Raw genomic sequence first — 18,721 nt, 5'->3', positions numbered from 1 at the left:
AGGAACCCTGGAGTCCCCTCTCCATGGGCCGTGCTGCATCTCCCATATGCTCTCTCCCCCCTCCCCCGGCAGCTCTGTGCCCCCCTACTGCCCCGCCTGGCTCCAGCACCTGCCCCCCCCAGCTCTGTGCCCCCTACTGCCCCGCCTGGCTCCAGCACCTGCCCCCCCTAGCTCTGTGCCCCCTACTGCCCCGCCTGGCTCCAGCACCTGCCCCCCCCAGCTCTGTGCCCCCTACTGCCCCGCCTGGCTCCAGCACCTGCCCCCCCAGCTCTGTGCCCCCTACTGTCTCCCCCAGCTCCAGCGCCTACCCCCCAGCTATGTGCCCCCTACTGCCCCGCCTGGCTCCAGCACCTGCCCCCCCCCCCCCCAAGCTCTGCTATGCGCCCGCTCATTGCCTCTGGCTCCATTGAGACCTCCTATGTACCCCCCTTCCTGCCCCACCTGGCTCCAGAGCCTCTTCCCGCCCCCCGCTCTGTGCCCCCTACTGCCCCCGCCCCCAGCCCAGTGGCAGCTGCTCCCTGCGCCCCTCCCCCCCGCCCCCCCTCCGTGGGGCCCAGCCTGGCGCGAGGGGGGGGGCGCTGAGAAATGTGTCAGTCTGGAGAGCTGGAAGCAGCCCTGGTAGCTGCGTCCTGATTGGCCGGGAATCGGGGGAGCTCCTGTCACGGCGCCTCCCATTGGCTGTCGGGCTCCAGCGCCTCACGCGCTCCGGCTTCTCCTTTTGTTATTGTAGCGAACAAGTTGCGAAGCGGGGCCGGGCCGGGCGATGCGGCGAGACGGGGCGGCGGTGAGTCCTGCCCCCCCCCCGGCCCCCCCGCCAGGGGCCTGCCCCCCCCCGGGCCCCCCCCGCCAGGGGCCTGCCCCCCCCCGGCCCCCCCCCGCCAGGGACCTGCTCCCCGGCCCCCCCCAGGGACCGGCCCCCCCCGCCAGTGCCTCTCGCTCCCCCGCCAGGGGCCTGCCCCCAGGCCCCCCCACTAGAGACCTGCCCCTCGCCCCTCCGGCCCCCCCCCGCCCCCGGACCTGCCCCCCGGTCCTCCCGCCCCCCCCGGCTAGGGACCTGCCCCCCAGCCCCGCCCCCCCGGCCAGGGACCTGCCCCCCGTACTTCCTCCCGGTCCTCCCGGTCCCCCTTCTCCGGCCAGGGACCTGCCCCTCGGCACCCCCCGGTCCCTCTCCCCGCCAGGGACCTACCCCCCCAGCTCCACCCCAGCCCCCTCCGGCCAGGACCTGCCACCCCGGCTCTGCCCTGGCTCCCCCCCCCGGCCCCTCCCCGGACCAGGGACCTGCCCCTCGGCCTCTATCCGGGCCCGGGACCTGCCTCCCCTGGTCCCCCCAGCCAGGGACCTCTCCCCCCCCCCCCCACCCTTCGGTGCTACCAACCAGGGACCTGCCCCTCCGCCCTTCCCTGGGTACGGACCTGCCTCTCCAGCCCCCAGGTCTCAGATCCGCACTCCTGGCCAGAGACCCCTGGATCTGCCCCCAGGCATGGACCCCTGGACATGGGATCTGCAACTCCCATGCAGGGACCCCCCCCAGATCTAGACCCTCCGGCCAGGAACCCCCCAGATCTGCCCCCCCTGGACAGGAACCCCCCAGATCTGCCCCCCCTGGACAGGAACCCCCCAGATCTGCCCCCCCTGGGCAGGGACACCCCGGATCTGTCCCCCCCGACAGGGATCCCCCGGACCTGCCCCCCCTGGACAGGAACCCCCCAGATCTGCCCCCCCTGGACAGGGACACCCTGGATCTGCCCCCCCCGACAGGGATCCCCCGGACCTGCCCCTGGGCAGGGATGCCCTAGGAAGAGACCCCCCCCTCCCCCAGGCATGAACCCCCCTGATCTATGCCCCTGAGGCAGAGAACTCGATTGATCCTTCCAGGCTGTGCAGACTCCAAGCCTCGTGTGGTAGGACTCCTACCCCCACCCAGGGCTGCACAGACCCCGGACTTGCCTCGGGCAGGATTCCTGGACATGCCTGAGGCTGAGCAGGGCGCAGATCGAGCCCCACTTCAGCTAATGCCTCCCCCCAGCCCTAGAGATCTGCCCCCGTCCCCAGTCACTGGGCTGCTGCATCCCACGCCCAGAGCCAGCGAACCCCACACCACCCACCCGGCCCACAGACCACGCGACTCCCCCCAGCGTAATGCACTCCGCACCAAGCCCAACAGAACCTCAGCCCTCCACAACCAGCCCCAGCCCAGCCCTAGAGCCTGGACCCCCGCCCCGTACTCCTGCCGACCCTCGGTCCCCCTTCGCGGGGCACCTGGAGCCCTCCCTCTGATGGGTCCCGGGCAGCACTGCGCTCTCTGCCCTGGGTCTCCTCCTCCGGGGCGGGGGCAGCCCAAATCCCCTTCTGCTCCAGCCAGCCTCGCTCAGGGACCAGGCAGAGCCCTCCTGGGCCGGGGCACAGTAGCCAGAGCCCCATGTGGGGAGAGAGTCTGCGTCAGTTCCGGGGGGGCAGGAAGCTGAGCTGCGTCAGGAGCCGCTTGGCTCCCCGCCAGGCTGGGGGTCCCCTCCCCTCATCTCAAGGGAGCCACGGCACAGAGCCTGTCCCCCTTGGGTCACTGTTCAAAAGGGGGCGTGGTCTCCCCTCCCTGCCCCCCTTGCCACAGGATCTGCGCCCCCGTCCCTCCAGAGCGCAGGAGCCGGGAGGGAGCCAGGGGGTTGTATTGCCCTGCTGATGTCCTGGTGGAGCCACGTCCCCTCCGCCAGGCCAATGGCAGTGGGGCTGGGGGGGTCCAGTCCCGGCTGGGGGAGGGGAGACCTGCCCAGCTGAATGCTGGGTTCTGATTCTCCTCCATGCCCGTCCAGTGGCAGCCACGCGGGCCCCCCCAGCATGGATCCGCTGGGGCCCTCCTGTGGCATTCCGATATTTGGGGCAGGGTAGGAAACCTGCCCCCTTCTCCCGACTCCGCCGCCTCTTGCAGGTCAGCTCTGGCCAGGGCTGGGTCCTTTGTGTGGAGTCGTCCGCCGCAGGCGGGGGCTCAGGCTCTCTGGGGCAGGGATCGGGCCCCCGTTCGCGCTGGCCCTGTCAGACACAAGGATGCTGGGTGAGGCAGGCCCCGGTTCTGATCCAGCCTGGCAGCTCCTGCTCTTAATTTCCAATCCCTTCCTTGGGAACCGCTTTGTTACAACTGCAAAGCATTGGGTGGGGGGGGAGAAGCAGGCGTGGGCCTCGGTTTCCCCACATGCTAAACGGGGGGCTCGTCCCAGCGTGGCCCGGGGTCGTCGGATGAGGCTGGGGATCGATTTTCTCCCCATCTCCGGTGTCTGGTGGAAAGCTCCGGAGCCAGCGCTGGGGTGGTTTGAAAGGGCTCCCTGCTGGTAGCCCTGTGAAGTCCAGTGTGACCGGTTAACCACTTAAAGGGGGCCTGCAAGCGGAGGCTGCTCTGGCCAGGCTGGGCCACCAGCAAGTCAGTAACTGGCTCACCACTACCACCCCTGCTGCTGGCCACGAGATGGTTTTGAGCTAGAAAGGGACACAGGTGCCCTGAATGGTCCCGCGTGCGCGATTGACCCGTGGAACTCCTCGCCCCGTGGTGCTGGCGGGCCAGAGCGCTAGCCGCCTTCAGAAAGAGCGCGCGTGTTCCAGGGCTGGCAGGAGTGCTTGGAGCTCTGCCCGGGACCCACCAGCCCCCCATGGAGGGACTGGGCACGGAGCTGTGACTGGGAGTTGGGCACCAGTCTCTGCCGCGCGGGACCTAGTGGTCAGGGCGCTGGAGCCGGCAGCGGGAGCCCGGGATTTCATCCCGCCGCCCCCCTTCCCCTGCCCCAGGCTCCGGGATTCTGCCAGGGGTGCGGCGGAGCCGAGGGTTACATCGCAAGTGGCTGGGGGGCGAGGTGGGGACAGAGCGGCTGGGTCTGGCCTGGCCTGGCAGGCCCCACATGGCTGCAGCCCTTTCTGCCACGTTTGGCCTTCCCCGGCTGATCTCTCCTGCCCGGAAGGGGATGGGTCCAGCCGGCGACGGGCTGGGGCCTGCTGGGACACGGAACCGCAGCCCGTCCCCCTCCCCAGTGTGTGGGGCCTTTGCCTGAGCGCCCTCGGACAGCAGGGACCCGCTGCGCCCGGAGCCGTGTTCCCAGCACGCGGCGTGGCCCAGGTGTCGTGCCAGGACTGGGCCGTAGCCGGGTGTCTCTTGCCAGCCCACGGCCGGAGCCACCTCTCCACGTTCCCCACGAGATGGCTGAGCCCTGGCTGGAGGGGGGCAGAGGGTGCTTGGGCTGTGCTGAGAGGGGAAGGAGGGGCCTTGGCCCAGGGAGCGCAGGCGCCGGAGGGGTGGGGGGGTGCTCTCCCCGGCAGTCAGTGCTGGCCCTGGCCCAAGTGTTTCTCCTCCCCTCCAGCCCTGGTGCCACCTCTCTGCGAGCCGGTGCCCAGCGACGGTCCCCAGAGCTGGCTGCAGCTTGTGGCGGGTTGGTGGTCTCTGCGGCGCGGAGGCCCGTGGGGAGGGATGGGGCTCTAGAGATGGCTGGGCGCCAGACGGAGAAACCTCGCGAGCGTTTCCCCGAGCCAGGACCCGGCCCGGCCCGCTGCCAGGGCAGAGGGGGCCGCCCGTTGGTGGGGGCTCCTGTGCAGCTCCCCTCTGCGGTGTGCGGAGACGCCATCCAGGCATCGCTGCTCTCACAGCCCGGCCCGCCCCAGCGCCTCGCAGACCTGCCACGTGCTGGGGGGGAGCCCCTGCCTGGCCGCCTGCGATTCCGGGCGGCGCATCGGCCAGGGTTAGGGGATGGGGAAACCGAGGCACCGTGGGGGGATGTGCCTGGCCCCAGGCTGCGCGGCCCATCGGTGGCAGAGGCAGGGCTCGTTGCCTGCTTGTTCCCTTAGCCCACGCAGTGGCCTGGCTGTGGCCTGCGCCGTGCTACGGGCCCTAGAGGAGCCCCTGGTTCCAGCCGCCGGCAGTGCGCTCGCGGGGGGTTGGAGGCCGGGCCGGGGAGAGCTGGGACGCTTCCCCCCCGTCCGGGACACGTTGCGCCGAGTGAGGGTTAACGGTTTGTTATGTCTGCGGCGTGGCCAAGGATTTTCCCAGGGGCTGGAGCGGGGCCTGGGTGCGTCGCGCCCGCCCGTGACTCAGCTGCGGGGCGGCCGCGCGGCCTGGGAACAATAACAAAACTCCTTGTGCGGAGTGTCGGGGGCTGCCGGGCTGGGCCTGGAGCCACGGAGGCTGGGGGGGGAGGATGCCGAGGGGCCCCCAGACGCCTCCCCCCGCTCGGCGCAGCAGGGCCGTGTGCCTCGTGGCTCGGCTAGACTCAACAGGAAAGCCCTCGCCGCCGCAGCCCCTTGGCCGTTCCCGAGCTCAGCAGCCTCCGGGAGATCCCGCCGCCCTCCCGCTGGAGCCTGCTCCCCTGAGCCCGCGCCGGCTGCCCGAGGGGCCCCGCTGCACCCCGAGCCCTCCATGCAGGGGGGCGCGTCTGACAACCCCCAAGGAGCCCGCGGCTGGTGAGTGTTGGCTGAATCATCTCGCCCGGAGGCAGCTTGCTCTGGGGGCCGTTCAAACCATACGAGCGCCCCACCCCACTCCGGGCCTGGCAGCCAGGGCACCGGGGCCTCTCCCAGACTCACCTACAGGCTTCCTGGCGCTTGGGCACAGCCTCCCCCTTGGCCCGGAGCTGTCCCTGGCTCCTTGGACAGCACCCGGCACAGTCGAGCTCAGGGCCTGGCTGGCGGAGCCCAAGCCGCTGCCCCGGGGCCGGGGGGTCGCTCTGCCAGGGCTGCTCCGTGCGGTGGGGTCAGCTGGGATCCCAGCTCTTTCTGGCCGTGCTGGCGGGACCGGGGCCTTGGCGGCTTCCCTGGATCGGGGCAGAAGGAATCTCCCAGGCCGCGGGCAGACCCCTGCTTGCCCTCCTCTGTCGTCCAGCCCCGGGCGCGGGCTTGTGCAGCGGCCAGAGAAAGGGGGCGGACGTGGGGGGACCCCCCTTCCCAAGGCCTCAGACTGGTGCCCCCGTTGCTTCTAGGGGCCCGGCTCCTGACTGACACCGCGGAAGGGGCCGCGGTCACAGTACAGACGGGTGATTCCTGGCCCGGGAACATGGGGGGGCCCTTTTCCTCCAGGGGGCGGAGCTTTTCATCGAGGCTCTTCTCTCAGTGCCCATCGCCCCGGTATCTGGGCTCAGACGGAAAACCCAGGCCCCGCTCCGCTGTAGATCCCCACGGCTTGTCCCTCTCCAGATTCCATCTAACACCGCTGGATCCCCTGCCCCTCTGTGCTCTGACCGCGGGCTGTTCAGCGCGGCGGCTGCGCACCTCCCCAGAGCTGGCTGCATTACATGGGCTGTGGAAGCATTGGTAGAGACTCTTGGGGGGGGAGTGGTCTGGCTGGAATACAGAGCCCGAGACATGGGCAGGGGTCCTCCGGGTGGGATGTCCACTTGGATGTTTGTACCTGCGCCGGTCGTATCCTCCGTCCGCAGGGCGGTGGCGCTGTGCTGTCGGATTTGGGGAGTGAGGCGTTCGGACGTGTGCGTAGATCAGGGTCAGGTTGTGCCGGGGAGTGGGGGGTGGTTCCCCCAGCCGGCGAGCGTCCAGCCCATGGAGGTGAGGTGGGAGGGAGGTGAAGGGAGAGGCCCAGGGCCGTACGGGCAGGGTGTAGCAGAGCAGCCCCCGCCAGCGGTGCATTGTGATGGTGTGTTGCCGTCCCTGCACCGGGCTGGGGGCTCGGGGGCACAGCGAGCGGAGCCGTGCGGCAGCTTGGGGGGCCACATGGACGGTGTGGGTTAGGCCGGTCCACCTGACCCCCTGCGTGAGCTGGGCAGGGCCAGCACAGACCTCGCCTTCGCCCTGCCCCCCAGCAGCTCAGCTGGGGGCGTGTCTCCCCCACCCCCCCAGGCCTGCGGGTATCTCTGGGCCTGGCTTGGGGGCCCCATGGCGCGGTCCCTGGGAACATGGGAGTCCAGCTGGGTCGCCCCCCGGCCTGGGTGTCTCAGCCGGGGGTGGGGCTGGGGGGAGGTTTCTGGTTCAGTCCCCTGTCGCCCCTCGCCCCGGCAGAGCAAAGCCCCCACGGCCGCGGCGTTTCCTCAGACGCGCCCTGGCTGGGCCGGGCGGGGGGAGCCTGGCGCGAGGGGCGATGGAGCCTGCGGTCTGCGCGGTGCCGTGCGCCTGGCTCACACGCCCGCCCCGGGACGGGCTCGGGCCCGTGGTGAGCGAGGCCTCGGCGCGCGGCGGCTCCCCACAGGACTTGGCCCTGCCCGTGACCAGACCAGCTGCAGAGTCCCGGCCCCCTGCCCCCGAGCGGCACAGCCCTGGCTGCCGGGGAAGCGCCGCGGATCCCCCCATCCGCCTGCCCGGGGCCCCAGGGAGCTGCTGGAGAGGGGATGAGACACCCGCCCCCCTCCGGGCGCTGTGCCAGGAAACGAGGCTGGCGCTTCGTTAAGGGAGACGGGCTTGAAACGCACCAGGCTCTGCCCTGCCCGGCTCAGGCCCCTGGTGCCCCCGCCCACGGCTGCTGCCCAGCTCGGCACTCGGGGAGCCCTGCGGGGGGCAGGACAAGGGGGTGGCCTCCCGCCCCCTCAATGAGGCTAGAACCCAGGAGCCTGTGCTCCCAGTCTGCCCCGCCCCCACTTCTCTAACCACTGCACCCCACTCCCATCTCCCAGCTTGAGTCCTGGCTCCTCTCCACTCTGACACGCCTGGGCCAGGCCCCCGTGCCCATCGGGCTGTGCGGCTCTAACCCGCCCGTGACCCCCAGTCTCCGGTTTCATGTGGCTAGCTCCCGCCTGGCGGCTCCGGCGGCTCCAGCGCGCTGGCGAGGAGGGGCCGTCTTCCCTAGCTCCTCATAGAGACCTCTCCCGGGCCCCAGCCGGCTCCGACCCAGGGCTGCTGCAGGTCTGTCCGCAGCTCCGGCTCCTCCTCTGCGGCGCTGCCGCGTCTGGCGCCGCACGGACCCCACGCTGGGATCGGGGCCCTGGGCCAGGCACTGGGGGAACCCGTCTCTGCCGGGAGGAGATTCGGGGGGGAGAACGGAAGCAGCATTGCTCCCCCAGCACAGCGGGGGAAACTGAGGCACTGAGCTGCAGCAATGGACCCCAAGTCAGGGGAGTGGCGGGGCCAGGGAGCTGCCTGCGCCCCTCCCCCGGGCTGGGAATCGGCTGGTCCCTGGCTCTGAGGGGAGGTCTCCCTGGGGATTGCGCCTCCCTCGCTCCAGCTGGGAGCCGGGCCGCAGGCTCTGAGCGGGGGGAGCTGGGCTGGAGCAGGCCAGGCGGCCCCCCCCGAGCAGGCCCCCCAGCGAAGGCGGAGCCCTGGCTGGGGAGGGGCAGTTCCCGCCCGCGCTGGGTCTGTGCCTGGCTCAGACCCCAGCCAGGCCCGGCGCCGGGTGACGCTGCCCCGCTCTCGCAGGCGAGCGGCGCCATGGCCCTGAGCCCGCCCAGCAGCAGCGACGCCTGCCTGAGCATCGTGCACAGCCTGCTGTGCCACCGGCAGGGCGGCGAGAGCGAGGCCTTCGCCAAGCGCGCCATCGAGAGCCTGGTGAAGAAGCTCAAGGAGAAGAAGGACGAGCTGGACTCGCTCATCACGGCCATCACCACCAGCGGCGCCCACCCCAGCAAGTGCGTCACCATCCAGCGCACCTTGGACGGGCGGCTGCAGGTAACCGCCCGCTCTAACCACTAGCCCTGCTTCCCCCGGGGCCTGGCCCCCCCGCTCTAACCACTAGCCCTGCTTCCCCCGGGGCCTGGCCCCCCCGCTCTAACCGCTAGCCCTGCTTCCCTCTGGGGCCTGGCCCCCCCGCTCTAACCACTAGCCCTGCTTCCCCCGGGGCCTGGCCCCCCCGCTCTAACCGCTAGCCCTGCTTCCCTCTGGGGCCTGGCCCCCCCCGCTCTAACCGCTAGCCCTGCTTCCCCCTGGGGCCTGGCCCCCCCGCTCTAACCGCTAGCCCTGCTTCCCCCGGGGCCTGGCCCCCCCCGCTCTAACCACTAGCCCTGCTTCCCCCGGGGCCTGGCCCCCCCGCTCTAACCGCTAGCCCTGCTTCCCTCTGGGGCCTGGCCCCCCCCGCTCTAACCGCTAGCCCTGCTTCCCCCTGGGGCCTGGCCCCCCCGCTCTAACCGCTAGCCCTGCTTCCCCTGGGGCCTGGCCCCCCCGCTCTAACCGCTAGCCCTGCTTCCCCCGGGGCCTGGCCCCCCCGCTCTAACCGCTAGCCCTGCTTCCCCCTGGGGCCTGGCCCCCCCGCTCTAACCGCTAGCCCTGCTTCCCCCTGGGGCCTGGCCCCCCCGCTCTAACCGCTAGCCCTGCTTCCCCTGGGGCCTGGCCCCCCCGCTCTAACCGCTAGCCCTGCTTCCCCCTGGGGCCTGGCCCCCCCGCTCTAACCACTAGCCCCCGCTCCATGCCCAGGGTCCAGGCACCCAGCCCACCTGCTCTAACCACCCGACCCTGCTCCCTACCCAGCGCCAGGGAGAGAACCCAGGGGTCCTGGTTTCCTCCCTCCACACACACTAACTACTAGACAGCACTTCCCATCTGCAGCCAGTGCCGGCCTGTGTCTGGGCGCAGGGGGCAGGGTGGGCATGGGGGGGGGAGGAAAGGGGCAGAGATTGGGCCCTGCAGGAGTGGTGACAGGTTTGGTGGAGAGGGTCCCTTCGGGGGAGAGTTTGGGGCGGATGGCAGTGGGGGAGGGGAGCTCTGTGGCGGGGGGGGGAGGAGACCTGGTTGGGGGGTAGGGGATGTGGCGAGGGGGACCTGGTGGCGGGGGAGGGGAGCTCTGTGGTGGGGGAGCGGGGATGTGGCAGGGGGAGGGGACCTGATTGGGGGGGAGGGGAGCTCTGTGGTGGGGGAGCGGGGATGTGGCGGGGGGGGACCTGGTGGCGGGGGAGGGGAGCTCTGTGGTGGGGGAGCGGGGATGTGGCGGGGGGGGACCTGGTGGCGGGGGAGGGGAGCTCTGTGGTGGGGGAGCGGGGATGTGGCGGGGGGAGGGGACCTGATTGGGGGGGAGGGGAGCTCTGTGGTGGGGGAGCGGGGATGTGGCGGAGGGGGACGTGGTGGCGGGGGAGGGGAGCTCTGTGGTGGGGGAGCGGGGATGTGGCGGGGGGAGGACCTGGTTCGGGGGGAGGGGAGCTCTGTGATGGGGGAGCGGGGATGTGGCGACCTGATTGGAGGGGAGGGGAGCTCTGTGGTGGGGGAGTGGGGATGTGGCAGGGGGAGGGGACCTGATTGGGGGGGAGGGGAGCTCTGTGGTGGGGGAGCGGGGATGTGGCAGGGGGAGGGGACCTGATTGGGGGGGAGGGGAGCTCTGTGATGGGGGAGCGGGGATGTGGCGGGGGGAGGGGACCTGATTGGGGGGGAGGGGAGCTCTGTGGTGGGGGAGTGGGGATGTGGCGGGGGGAGGACCTGGTTCGGGGGGAGGGGAGCTCTGTGATGGGGGAGCGGGGATGTGGCGGGGGGAGGGGACCTGATTGGGGGGGAGGGGAGCTCTGTGGTGGGGGAGCGGGGATGTGGTGGGGGGAGGGGACCTGATTGGGGGGGAGGGGAGCTCTGTGGTGGGGGAGCGGGGATGTGGCGGGGGGAGGGGACCTGATTGGGGGGGAGGGGAGCTCTGTGGTGAGGGAGCGGGGATGTGGCGGGGGGAGGGGACCTGATTGGGGGGGAGGGGAGCTCTGTGATGGGGGAGCGGGGATGTGGCGGGGGGAGGGGACCTGATTGGGGGGGAGGGGAGCTCTGTGGTGGGGGAGCGGGGATGTGGTGGGGGGGGACCTGGTGGCGGGGGAGGGGAGCTCTGTGGTGGGGGAGCGGGGATGTGGCGGGGGGAGGACCTGGTTCGGGGGGAGGGGAGCTCTGTGATGGGGGAGTGGGGATGTGGCGGGGGGAGGGGACCTGATTGGGGGGGAGGGGAGCTCTGTGGTGGGGGAGTGGGGACGTGGCAGGGGGAGGGGACCTGATTGGGGGGAGGGGAGCTCAGCGGCGAGGGAGCGGGGATGTGGCGGGGGGAGGGGACCTGATGGGGGGGAGGGGAGCTCAGCGGCGGGGGAGCGGGGATGTGGCGGGGGGAGGGGACCTGATGGGGGGGAGGGGAGCTCAGCGGCGGGGGAGCGGGGACGTGGCGGGGGGAGGGGACCTGATGGGGGGGAGGGGAGCTCAGCGGCAGGGGAGCGGGGATGTGGCAGGGGGAGGGGACCTGATTGGGGGGGAGGGGAGCTCAGCGGCGGGGGAGCGGGGATGTGGCAGGGGGAGGGGACCTGATTGGGGGGAGGGGAGCTCAGCGGCGGGGGAGCGGGGATGTGGCGGGGGGAGGGGACCTGATGGGGGGGAGGGGAGCTCAGCGGCGGGGGAGCGGGGACGTGGCAGGGGGAGGGGACCTGATGGGGGGGAGGGGAGCTCAGCGGCGGGGGAGCGGGGATGTGGCGGGGGGAGGGGACCTGATGGGGGGGAGGGGAGCTCAGCGGCGGGGGAGCGGGGACGTGGCAGGGGGAGGGGACCTGATTGGGGGGGAGGGGAGCTCAGCGGCGGGGGAGCGGGGACGTGGCGGGGGGAGGGGACCTGATGGGGGGGAGGGGAGCTCAGCGGCGGGGGAGCGGGGACGTGGCGGGGGGAGGGGACCTGATGGGGGGGAGGGGAGCTCAGCGGCGGGGGAGCGGGGACGTGGCGGGGGGGAGGGGACCTGATGGGGGGGAGGGGAGCTCAGCGGCGGGGGAGCGGGGATGTGGCGGGGGGAGGGGACCTGGTTGGGGGGGAGGGGAGCTCAGCGGCGGGGGAGCGGGGACGTGGCGGGGGGAGGGGACCTGGTTGGGGGGGAGGGGAGCTCAGCGGCGGGGGAGCGGGGACGTGGCAGGGGGAGGGGACCTGATTGGGGGGGAGGGGAGCTCAGCGGCGGGGGAGCGGGGACGTGGCGGGGGGAGGGGACCTGATGGGGGGGGAGGGGAGCTCAGCGGCGGGGGAGCGGGGACGTGGCGGGGGGAGGGGACCTGATGGGGGGGAGGGGAGCTCAGTGGCGGGGGAGCGGGGACGTGGCGGGGGGAGGGGACCTGATGGGGGGGAGGGGAGCTCAGCGGCGGGGGAGCGGGGACGTGGCGGGGGGAGGGGACCTGATGGGGGGGAGGGGAGCTCAGCGGCGGGGGAGCGGGGACGTGGCGGGGGGGAGGGGACCTGATGGGGGGGAGGGGAGCTCAGCGGCGGGGGAGCGGGGATGTGGCGGGGGGAGGGGACCTGGTTGGGGGGGAGGGGAGCTCAGCGGCGGGGGAGCGGGGACGTGGCGGGGGGAGGGGACCTGATTGGGGGGGAGGGGAGCTCAGCGGCGGGGGAGCGGGGATGTGGCGGGGGGAGGGGACCTGGTTGGGGGGGAGGGGAGCTCAGCGGCGGGGGAGCGGGGACGTGGCGGGGGGGACCTTGTTGGGGGGGAGGGGAGCTCAGCGGCAGAGATGGGGCCCTGTGGGGGGGGGCGGCGCCACGGCCACGTGGGACTGGCTGGGTTTTGTGGCCTCACAAGGGGATACACAAAGGTCAGCGCGGGGGGCAGCCTGGGGGTGTCCGATAACGTCTGGAGAAGGGGGGCTGCCCACGTGGGGCTGTGCTGGGGCAGGAGACCCGCCCCTCAGGTGGGGCAGGCGGGGGCCCGTCTCCTCCCTGGTGCCTGCCCCCACCGGGGCCCCGGGCTCCCCGCGCGTCCCGGCCCCAGGGGACCCCCGGCTGCCCCTCCCCTCTCGCCCAGGTGGCCGGCCGCAAGGGCTTCCCCCACGTGATCTACGCCCGGCTCTGGCGCTGGCCCGACCTGCACAAGAACGAGCTGAAGCACGTCAAGTTCTGCCAGTTCGCCTTCGACCTCAAGTACGACAGCGTCTGCGTCAACCCCTACCACTACGAGCGCGTGGCGGCGCCGGGCCTGGGTGAGCCGCGGGGGGCGCCGGCCGGGGGGCTCGGCGGGGCCTGGCTGAGCCGCGGGGGCGCCGGCCGGGGGACTCGGCGGGGCCTGGCTGGGCCGGGGGGCTCGGCGGGGCCTGGCTGGGCCGCGGGGGGCGCCGGCCGGGGGGCTCGGCGGGGCCTGGCTGAGCCGTGGGGGGCGCCGGCCGGGGGGCTCGGCGGGGCCTGGCTGAGCCGCGGGGGGCGCCGGCCGGACAGGCCAGTCTGGCTGAGGGGGGCATGCAGGGGCTCGTGGCGGCTGGAGGTCTCAGTACCTGGTATTGGGGGGCACAGCTGCCAGGCCCTGTGGGGAGTGGGGGGGTCTGGCAGACAGGAGCCCCACGGCGCTGCCAGGGTGCCTGGCTCCCCGCCCCCCACTCCTGACGCCTGACTAATGCCTCCCTTCTCTACTGCAGGTCTGAGCATCCAGAACACAGGTAAGGGGTCCGTGTGGGGCTGGGCTGAGACCACCGCTGCCTGGGGGGGCTGGGAAGGCCTTGCAACACCTCCCCCCACACCACTCTGGCTGCCCCTTGCCTGGAAGCCCTGGGGCACGGGGCGGGGGGAGCAGAGCCCTTGGGGCTGGGGTCCCTGTGACGGGGGGAGCAGATCCCGTGGGGGTGGGGCAGGGTCCCTGTGATGGGGGCCGAGCTCGCGGAGAGGCCTGGGGGGGCCCACAATGGCTGCCCCCCAGCCCTGTGCCGTGACCCGTGGCCCCCCCACAGCGCCCCCTGCCCGCCTCGTGAAGGAGGAGTTTGTCCATGACTGTGTCCAGATGGAGGTGCCCTCGGGGCTGGGCTCCCCCGCCGGAGATCACGGCCCGGGGACCAAGCTCCCCACCCGGGGGGGGCCCTCCGCCGAGTCCTTCCGCCAGCCGCTGCCCCCCCTCCAGCTGCCCGAGCCCCCCCGGGTCCCTGTGAACATCTACCCCTCCCTACCCATCTCGCCCCCAGGTGAGTCCACCGCCAGGCGGGGGGGGCAGACCCCCGCGGGAGCCCCTCAGCTGGGAGGGTGGGGCCTGTGGGGGGGCTGTAGGGGGTGAGATCAGGGGTGGAGGCTGTAGGGGGTGGAAGTTGGGAGGTGGGGGCTGTGACGGGGGTGGGAGCTGGGGGGGGTGGAAGTAGGGAGGTGGGGGGCTGTGACGGGGGTGGGGGCTGTGGGATGGGGGTGGGAGCTGTGGGGGGTGGAAGTTGGAGGGTGGGGGGCTGTGACGGGGGTGGGAGCTGTGGGGGGTGGAAGTTGGGAGGTGGGGGGCTGTGACGGGGGTGGGGGCTGTGGGGGGTGGAAGTTGGGAGGTGGGGGGCTGTGATGGGGGTGGGGGCTGTGGGGGGTGGAAGTTGGAGGGTGAGGGGCTGTGACAGGGGATGGGGGCTGTGGGATGGGGGTGGGAGCTGTGGGGGGTGGAAGTTGGGGGGTGGGGGGCCAGTTCGGTCTCTCTGGACAGGCCAGAGCCCCGAGGGGTCCCAAGCCCCCCCATTAGGAGCCCAGCTCCCAGGAGCGCCGGGGCGGGTCCCTGTGCCCAGACTCTGGAAATGAGAGGGGGGCACCGGGGCAGGTGGGGGGGCGGCTGTTGATCATCTTTCTCCCCCCAGTGGTCCCCGGGGGCCCCCTGCTCTCCATGCCGCACGGCGAGGGTCTGCTGCAGATTGCGTCCCCGCCCCCCGCCCCAGCCACCCCTCAGCAGAACGGCTTCCCTGTGCCCCCCAAGCAGCCCTACCACAGTGAGTACGGGCCCCGCCGGGACGGGGGCAGTGCTGGAGTCCCCCCCATGGCAGGCAGGGGGAGCGTGGCCCAGATTCCCCCGCGCAAGCGGGTGCAGCATGTCGGGGGGCTCCGAGCTGGGGCAGGGCCTTGGGCTTTCCGGGATGGGGCGGGCTCCTCACTCTCGCCCCCTTTTCAGGCACGGCAGCCAGCTGGACGGGCAGCAGCACAACGGGCTACACCCCCAGCCTGGGGGGCCAGCAGCCCACCCCCCCGCCGCCGCCTCCACAGCAGAACGGACGGAGCCACCCGCAGCCCCCACTGCATCACCCCAACCACTACTGTACGTCGGGGGGCAGAGCAGGGGGTGGGGTGAGCCGATCACCCCCTACTTCCATAGCCCCCCCCCCTCCTCCCGTTGTCCTGGTCTGGGGAAATGCAGCCACTTCTGGGGGGCACGGCAGTGGCTGGAGGCTGGAGTAAGGGGAGGGGAGGCCCTGCTCCCGTGGTACCTGCTGGAGAGACACCATGTCCCTGCAGAGCAGAGGGGCTGGGCCGTCGCCGGCGGCGCCCTCCTACCCTTTTCTATCCTGGGGCGGCCTGAACTTTCTTACGTGCACCAGCGCCGTCGGTGCACAGCCCCAGTGCAAACAGGACACGGTGCGTGTGCACGTGCCACGAGCTCCTCTGCCAACAGTGACATGAAATCCTGCAACTGTGCCAGCACCAGCGCCCCCAGCGGCCTAACGGAGCAACCTGCCCCCGGCCTCCCGCTCGCTGCGGATCCAGCACCCATCGCCCCCACCCAGGCAGCCAGCCCCGTTCCCTTCCCCCGCCCGGCCCGGGCTGGGTCTCTGCCTCTCCGGCCCGTTAGTTACTCCCTCCTCCCGGCCACTCTCCCCTGCCTGTCTGGGCTGATTGGCTTCCCTGTCAGGCAGGTTCAGCTGCTGTTTACTGAGGCCCCGGCCCTGCCGATCAGCTGATCTCCTGCCTGCGTGGGGAGCTTCGGAGCTCTGCGCAGGGGAAGGTGCCATGGGTCGGGGGGAGTGCAGGGTGATGGGGCTGTAGCGGTGTCGGGGAGGCCTGGGGGAGCCGCGCAGCCGAGGGGGAACTCTGCTCACCGGCCTTTTCCCTGTGCTCTGATCCCTCCTGCCCCCCCATGCTGGGCCTGAGACCCGGGGCTCCGTGGGCATCTCAGGGCCAAGGCTGCCCCCATCACCCCTGCCAAGCCAGGCCCCTCCTGTTTGCAGCTGCCTGACCCAGCCTGTCTGTCCCCCCAGGGCCCTCACACCACAACGCGGCTCCCTACCAGCAGCCAGTCTCCAGCCACCCCGGTAAGTGACACAGCCACGGATTCCCCCCCACCCACGTGGCCTCCTGCCTGTTTGACCCTTGACCTTTGCCCCCGCAGGCCCAGAGTTCTGGTGCTCCATCGCCTACTTCGAGATGGACGTGCAGGTCGGGGAGATCTTCAAGGTGCCGTCCAGCTGCCCCGTGGTGACGGTGGACGGCTACGTGGACCCCTCGGGGGGCGACCGCTTCTGCCTGGGGCAGCTCTCCAACGTGCACCGCACGGACGCCAGTGAGCGAGCCAGGTGAGGGGGGTGCAGGGCAGGGGGGCAGTGGCCAGGCGGGCGCCCCTGGTGCCAGGCTGAGCCGGGTTCCTGTGCCGTAGGCTGCACATCGGCAAGGGGGTGCAGCTGGAGTGCCGGGGCGAGGGCGACGTGTGGATGCGCTGTCTGAGCGACCACGCCGTGTTCGTGCAGAGCTACTACCTGGACCGGGAGGCCGGGCGCGCCCCGGGGGACGCTGTGCACAAGATCTACCCCGGCGCCTACATCAAGGTAGGGGCCGGGCGCTGGGCGGATTCGCTGTCCCGCTGCTGGGTGCGGACGGACTCCAGGGCTCCCCGGGGCTCTGCTGTGGCCCGCGTCGCCCCCTGCGTGGCCCTAGAGCCCGAGTGGGCCGTGTCCCCCCCGCCCGGGTGCTGAAGCTCTTGCCCCCCCAGGTGTTCGACCTGCGGCAGTGCCACCGCCAGATGCAGCAGCAGGCGGCCACAGCGCAAGCAGCAGCGGCAGCACAGGCAGCAGCGGTAGCTGGGAACATCCCGGGGCCTGGCTCCGTGGGAGGCATCGCGCCGGCTGTCAGTAAGTGACAGGAGGAGCCAGGGGGCGGAGCAGTGGGCCATGGGCGTGGGAGATGCCACTTGGAATAAGGGTGCAGGCGGCATCCTGGTGGTGCCAGAGGGGAGAAGTGAGAGCAAGGACACCTGTGGGCGGGCAGTGGGGGTCTAGTGGTTAGAGCAGTGGGGGCTGGGAGCCAGATGCCTGGGTTCCTTTCCCATCTCTGGGTGGGCAGTCGGGTCTAGTGGTTAGAGCAGTGGGGGCTTGGAGCCAGATGCCTGGGTTCTGTCCCCAGCTGTGAGGGCAGTGGGGTCTAGTGGTTAGAGCAGCGGGCGCTGGGAGCCAGGTTTTGTCCCCAGCCCTGGGAGGCGCATGAGGTCTGCTGGGTCGGGGCTGGGGCCAGTACCCCTGGTATGTGCCAGCCTTGGCGGAGGGGCCCAGGTCCCCACGGTCCAGCCCTGCCTGTCTCTCCCTGCCCACCCCAGGCCTCTCTGCTGCGGCCGGGATCGGCGTGGACGACCTGCGGCGTCTCTGCATCCTGCGCTTGAGCTTCGTGAAGGGCTGGGGGCCGGACTACCCCCGCCAGAGCATCAAGCACACCCCCTGCTGGATCGAGGTGCACCTGCACCGCGCCCTGCAGCTGCTGGACGAGGTGCTGCACACCATGCCCATGGCCGACCCGGGGCCCGTCAACTAGCCTGGCCGGCGCTGGCCGTGGGGCCCGATCCCACCCTGTGAGGAGCCAGGACTCCCCGGATCCCGCCCCTCCCGGCTGCCAGCCCCGTCGGGAGGGAGGCTCTGGGTGCTGCCGAGACTGAATCGAACAAGGGATCCGCGAGTCCCTCTGGGCTCTGCCGGGGCCGGCTCTGGGGCTGTGAGCACGGCCCCCTGTGCCCAGGGGCCGGGACGGTCGAGCCGGCTGGTTCTCTTCCATCTGACGATGTATCCGCCCTGCCCAGCGCTCAGCCCCGGGGCAGCCGCTCACCCCATGAACCCCCCGGCCCCACTCGCCTGGGGGTTAATTCAAAGGGTAATAAAAAGCCAAATAACGAAAAGTACCAAAAATCCCCGCGGGGCCGGGCCCCCTGGCCGGCCGCAGGGAGCCTGGGGCCAGCGGGGGGGGGGGGCAGCTGCCCCCAGGGAGCGGCAGGGCCCGGAGCCCCCCGGAGCCGGGGTCAGGCCCGTCACGCGGCTTTTTACGTTTCTATTTAAACGATCTGGGATCTTTTCCCGCGTGTCTCCTGTCGCCTCCTTCCCGCGGGGCCGGGCGGGGAGATTCGCCGGGTCGCTCCCTGCGGCCCCCCCCGAGCCCCCGCCCCCCCCCCCCGGGCCGGGAGCCGAGTTCTCCCCGGGCCCCCGCTCAGCCTGCAGCGTGGCCGGGGGGGCGGGGCCAGCCCGCGGGGGAGGGGGCGCCAGGCTGGTTCCGCCTGGGGGGAGGCCTCGGAAGTAGCCCCCCCCCCGGCACGCGAGGGGCTCGGGCCCAGCCGAGCGCCTCAGCCCCCCCTTGGGCTGGGAAACTACATATCCCAGAGGCCTTTGCAACTGACATGCAGCCCGGGACTCCCCTCCCAGCGTGCCCCGCGCTGACCCCATTGCCCCGCCCCCGGGACTCCCCTCCCAGCGTGCCCCGCGCTGGCCCCTCTGCCCCGCCCCCGGGACTCCCCTCCCAGCGTGCCCCGCGCTGGCCCCTCTGCCCCGCCCCCTGGACTGCCCCTCCCAGCGTGCCCCGCGCTGACCCCATTGCCCCGCCCCCGGGTCTCCCCTCCCAGCGTGCACCGCGCTGACCCCATTGCCCCGCCCCCGGGACTGCCCCACCCAGCGTGCCCCGCGCTGGCCCCTCTGCCCCGCCCCCGGGACTCCCCTCCCAGCGTGCACCGCGCTGACCCCATTGCCCCGCCCCCGGGACTGCCCCACCCAGCGTGCCCCGCGCTGACCCCATTGCCCCGCCCCCTGGACTGCCCCTCCCAGCGTGCCCCGCGCTGGCCCCTCTGCCCCGCCCCCGGGACTGCCCCTCCCAGCGTGCCCCGCGCTGGCCCCTCTGCCCCGCCCCCGGGACTGCCCCTCCCAGCGTGCCCCGCGCTGGCCCCTCT

The 18,721-nt window shown here is 72.4% G+C and overlaps 1 protein-coding gene across 3 annotated transcripts; it reads left to right on the top strand.

The window, feature by feature from the left end:
• The first annotated feature begins 637 nt into the window (after positions 1-637).
• LOC142819666 (mothers against decapentaplegic homolog 4-like) lies at positions 638-17,937 on the top strand. Of its 3 annotated transcripts, none has more exons than XM_075908171.1 (12): positions 638-784; positions 8,323-8,571; positions 12,620-12,794; positions 13,224-13,244; positions 13,533-13,760; positions 14,400-14,528; positions 14,708-14,851; positions 15,789-15,842; positions 15,920-16,103; positions 16,184-16,352; positions 16,517-16,655; positions 17,117-17,937. In XM_075908171.1, exons 1-12 carry the CDS (start codon positions 764-766, stop codon positions 17,326-17,328), a joined length of 1,725 nt encoding a protein of 574 aa, XP_075764286.1. In that variant the 5' UTR covers positions 638-763; the 3' UTR covers positions 17,329-17,937. The 3 variants fall into 3 exon arrangements, with proteins under 3 accessions (XP_075764286.1, XP_075764287.1, XP_075764285.1); XM_075908172.1 differs by lacking the exon at positions 638-784 and adding an exon at positions 5,039-5,430; XM_075908170.1 differs by lacking the exon at positions 638-784 and adding an exon at positions 5,454-7,812.
• The last annotated feature ends 784 nt before the right edge of the window (positions 17,938-18,721 follow it).

The sequence above is a fragment of the Pelodiscus sinensis genome, chromosome 24, assembly GCF_049634645.1.
Source record: "Pelodiscus sinensis isolate JC-2024 chromosome 24, ASM4963464v1, whole genome shotgun sequence".
Taxonomy (NCBI): Eukaryota; Metazoa; Chordata; order Testudines; family Trionychidae; genus Pelodiscus; species Pelodiscus sinensis.
The sequence above is the reverse complement of the archived record's forward strand: the minus strand, read 5'-3'. Positions and strand labels throughout refer to the sequence as shown.

Coding starts and splice junctions, on each gene's coding strand:
- LOC142819666 (XM_075908170.1), top strand. CDS start 7,687: ATGTGGCTAGCTCCCGCCTGGCGGCTCCGGCGGCTCCAGCGCGCTGGC. Junction 16,104..16,183: donor GACGCCAGTGAGCGAGCCAG/GTGAGGGGGGTG, acceptor CCTGTGCCGTAG/GCTGCACATCGGCAAGGGGG. Junction 16,656..17,116: donor AGGCATCGCGCCGGCTGTCA/GTAAGTGACAGG, acceptor TGCCCACCCCAG/GCCTCTCTGCTGCGGCCGGG.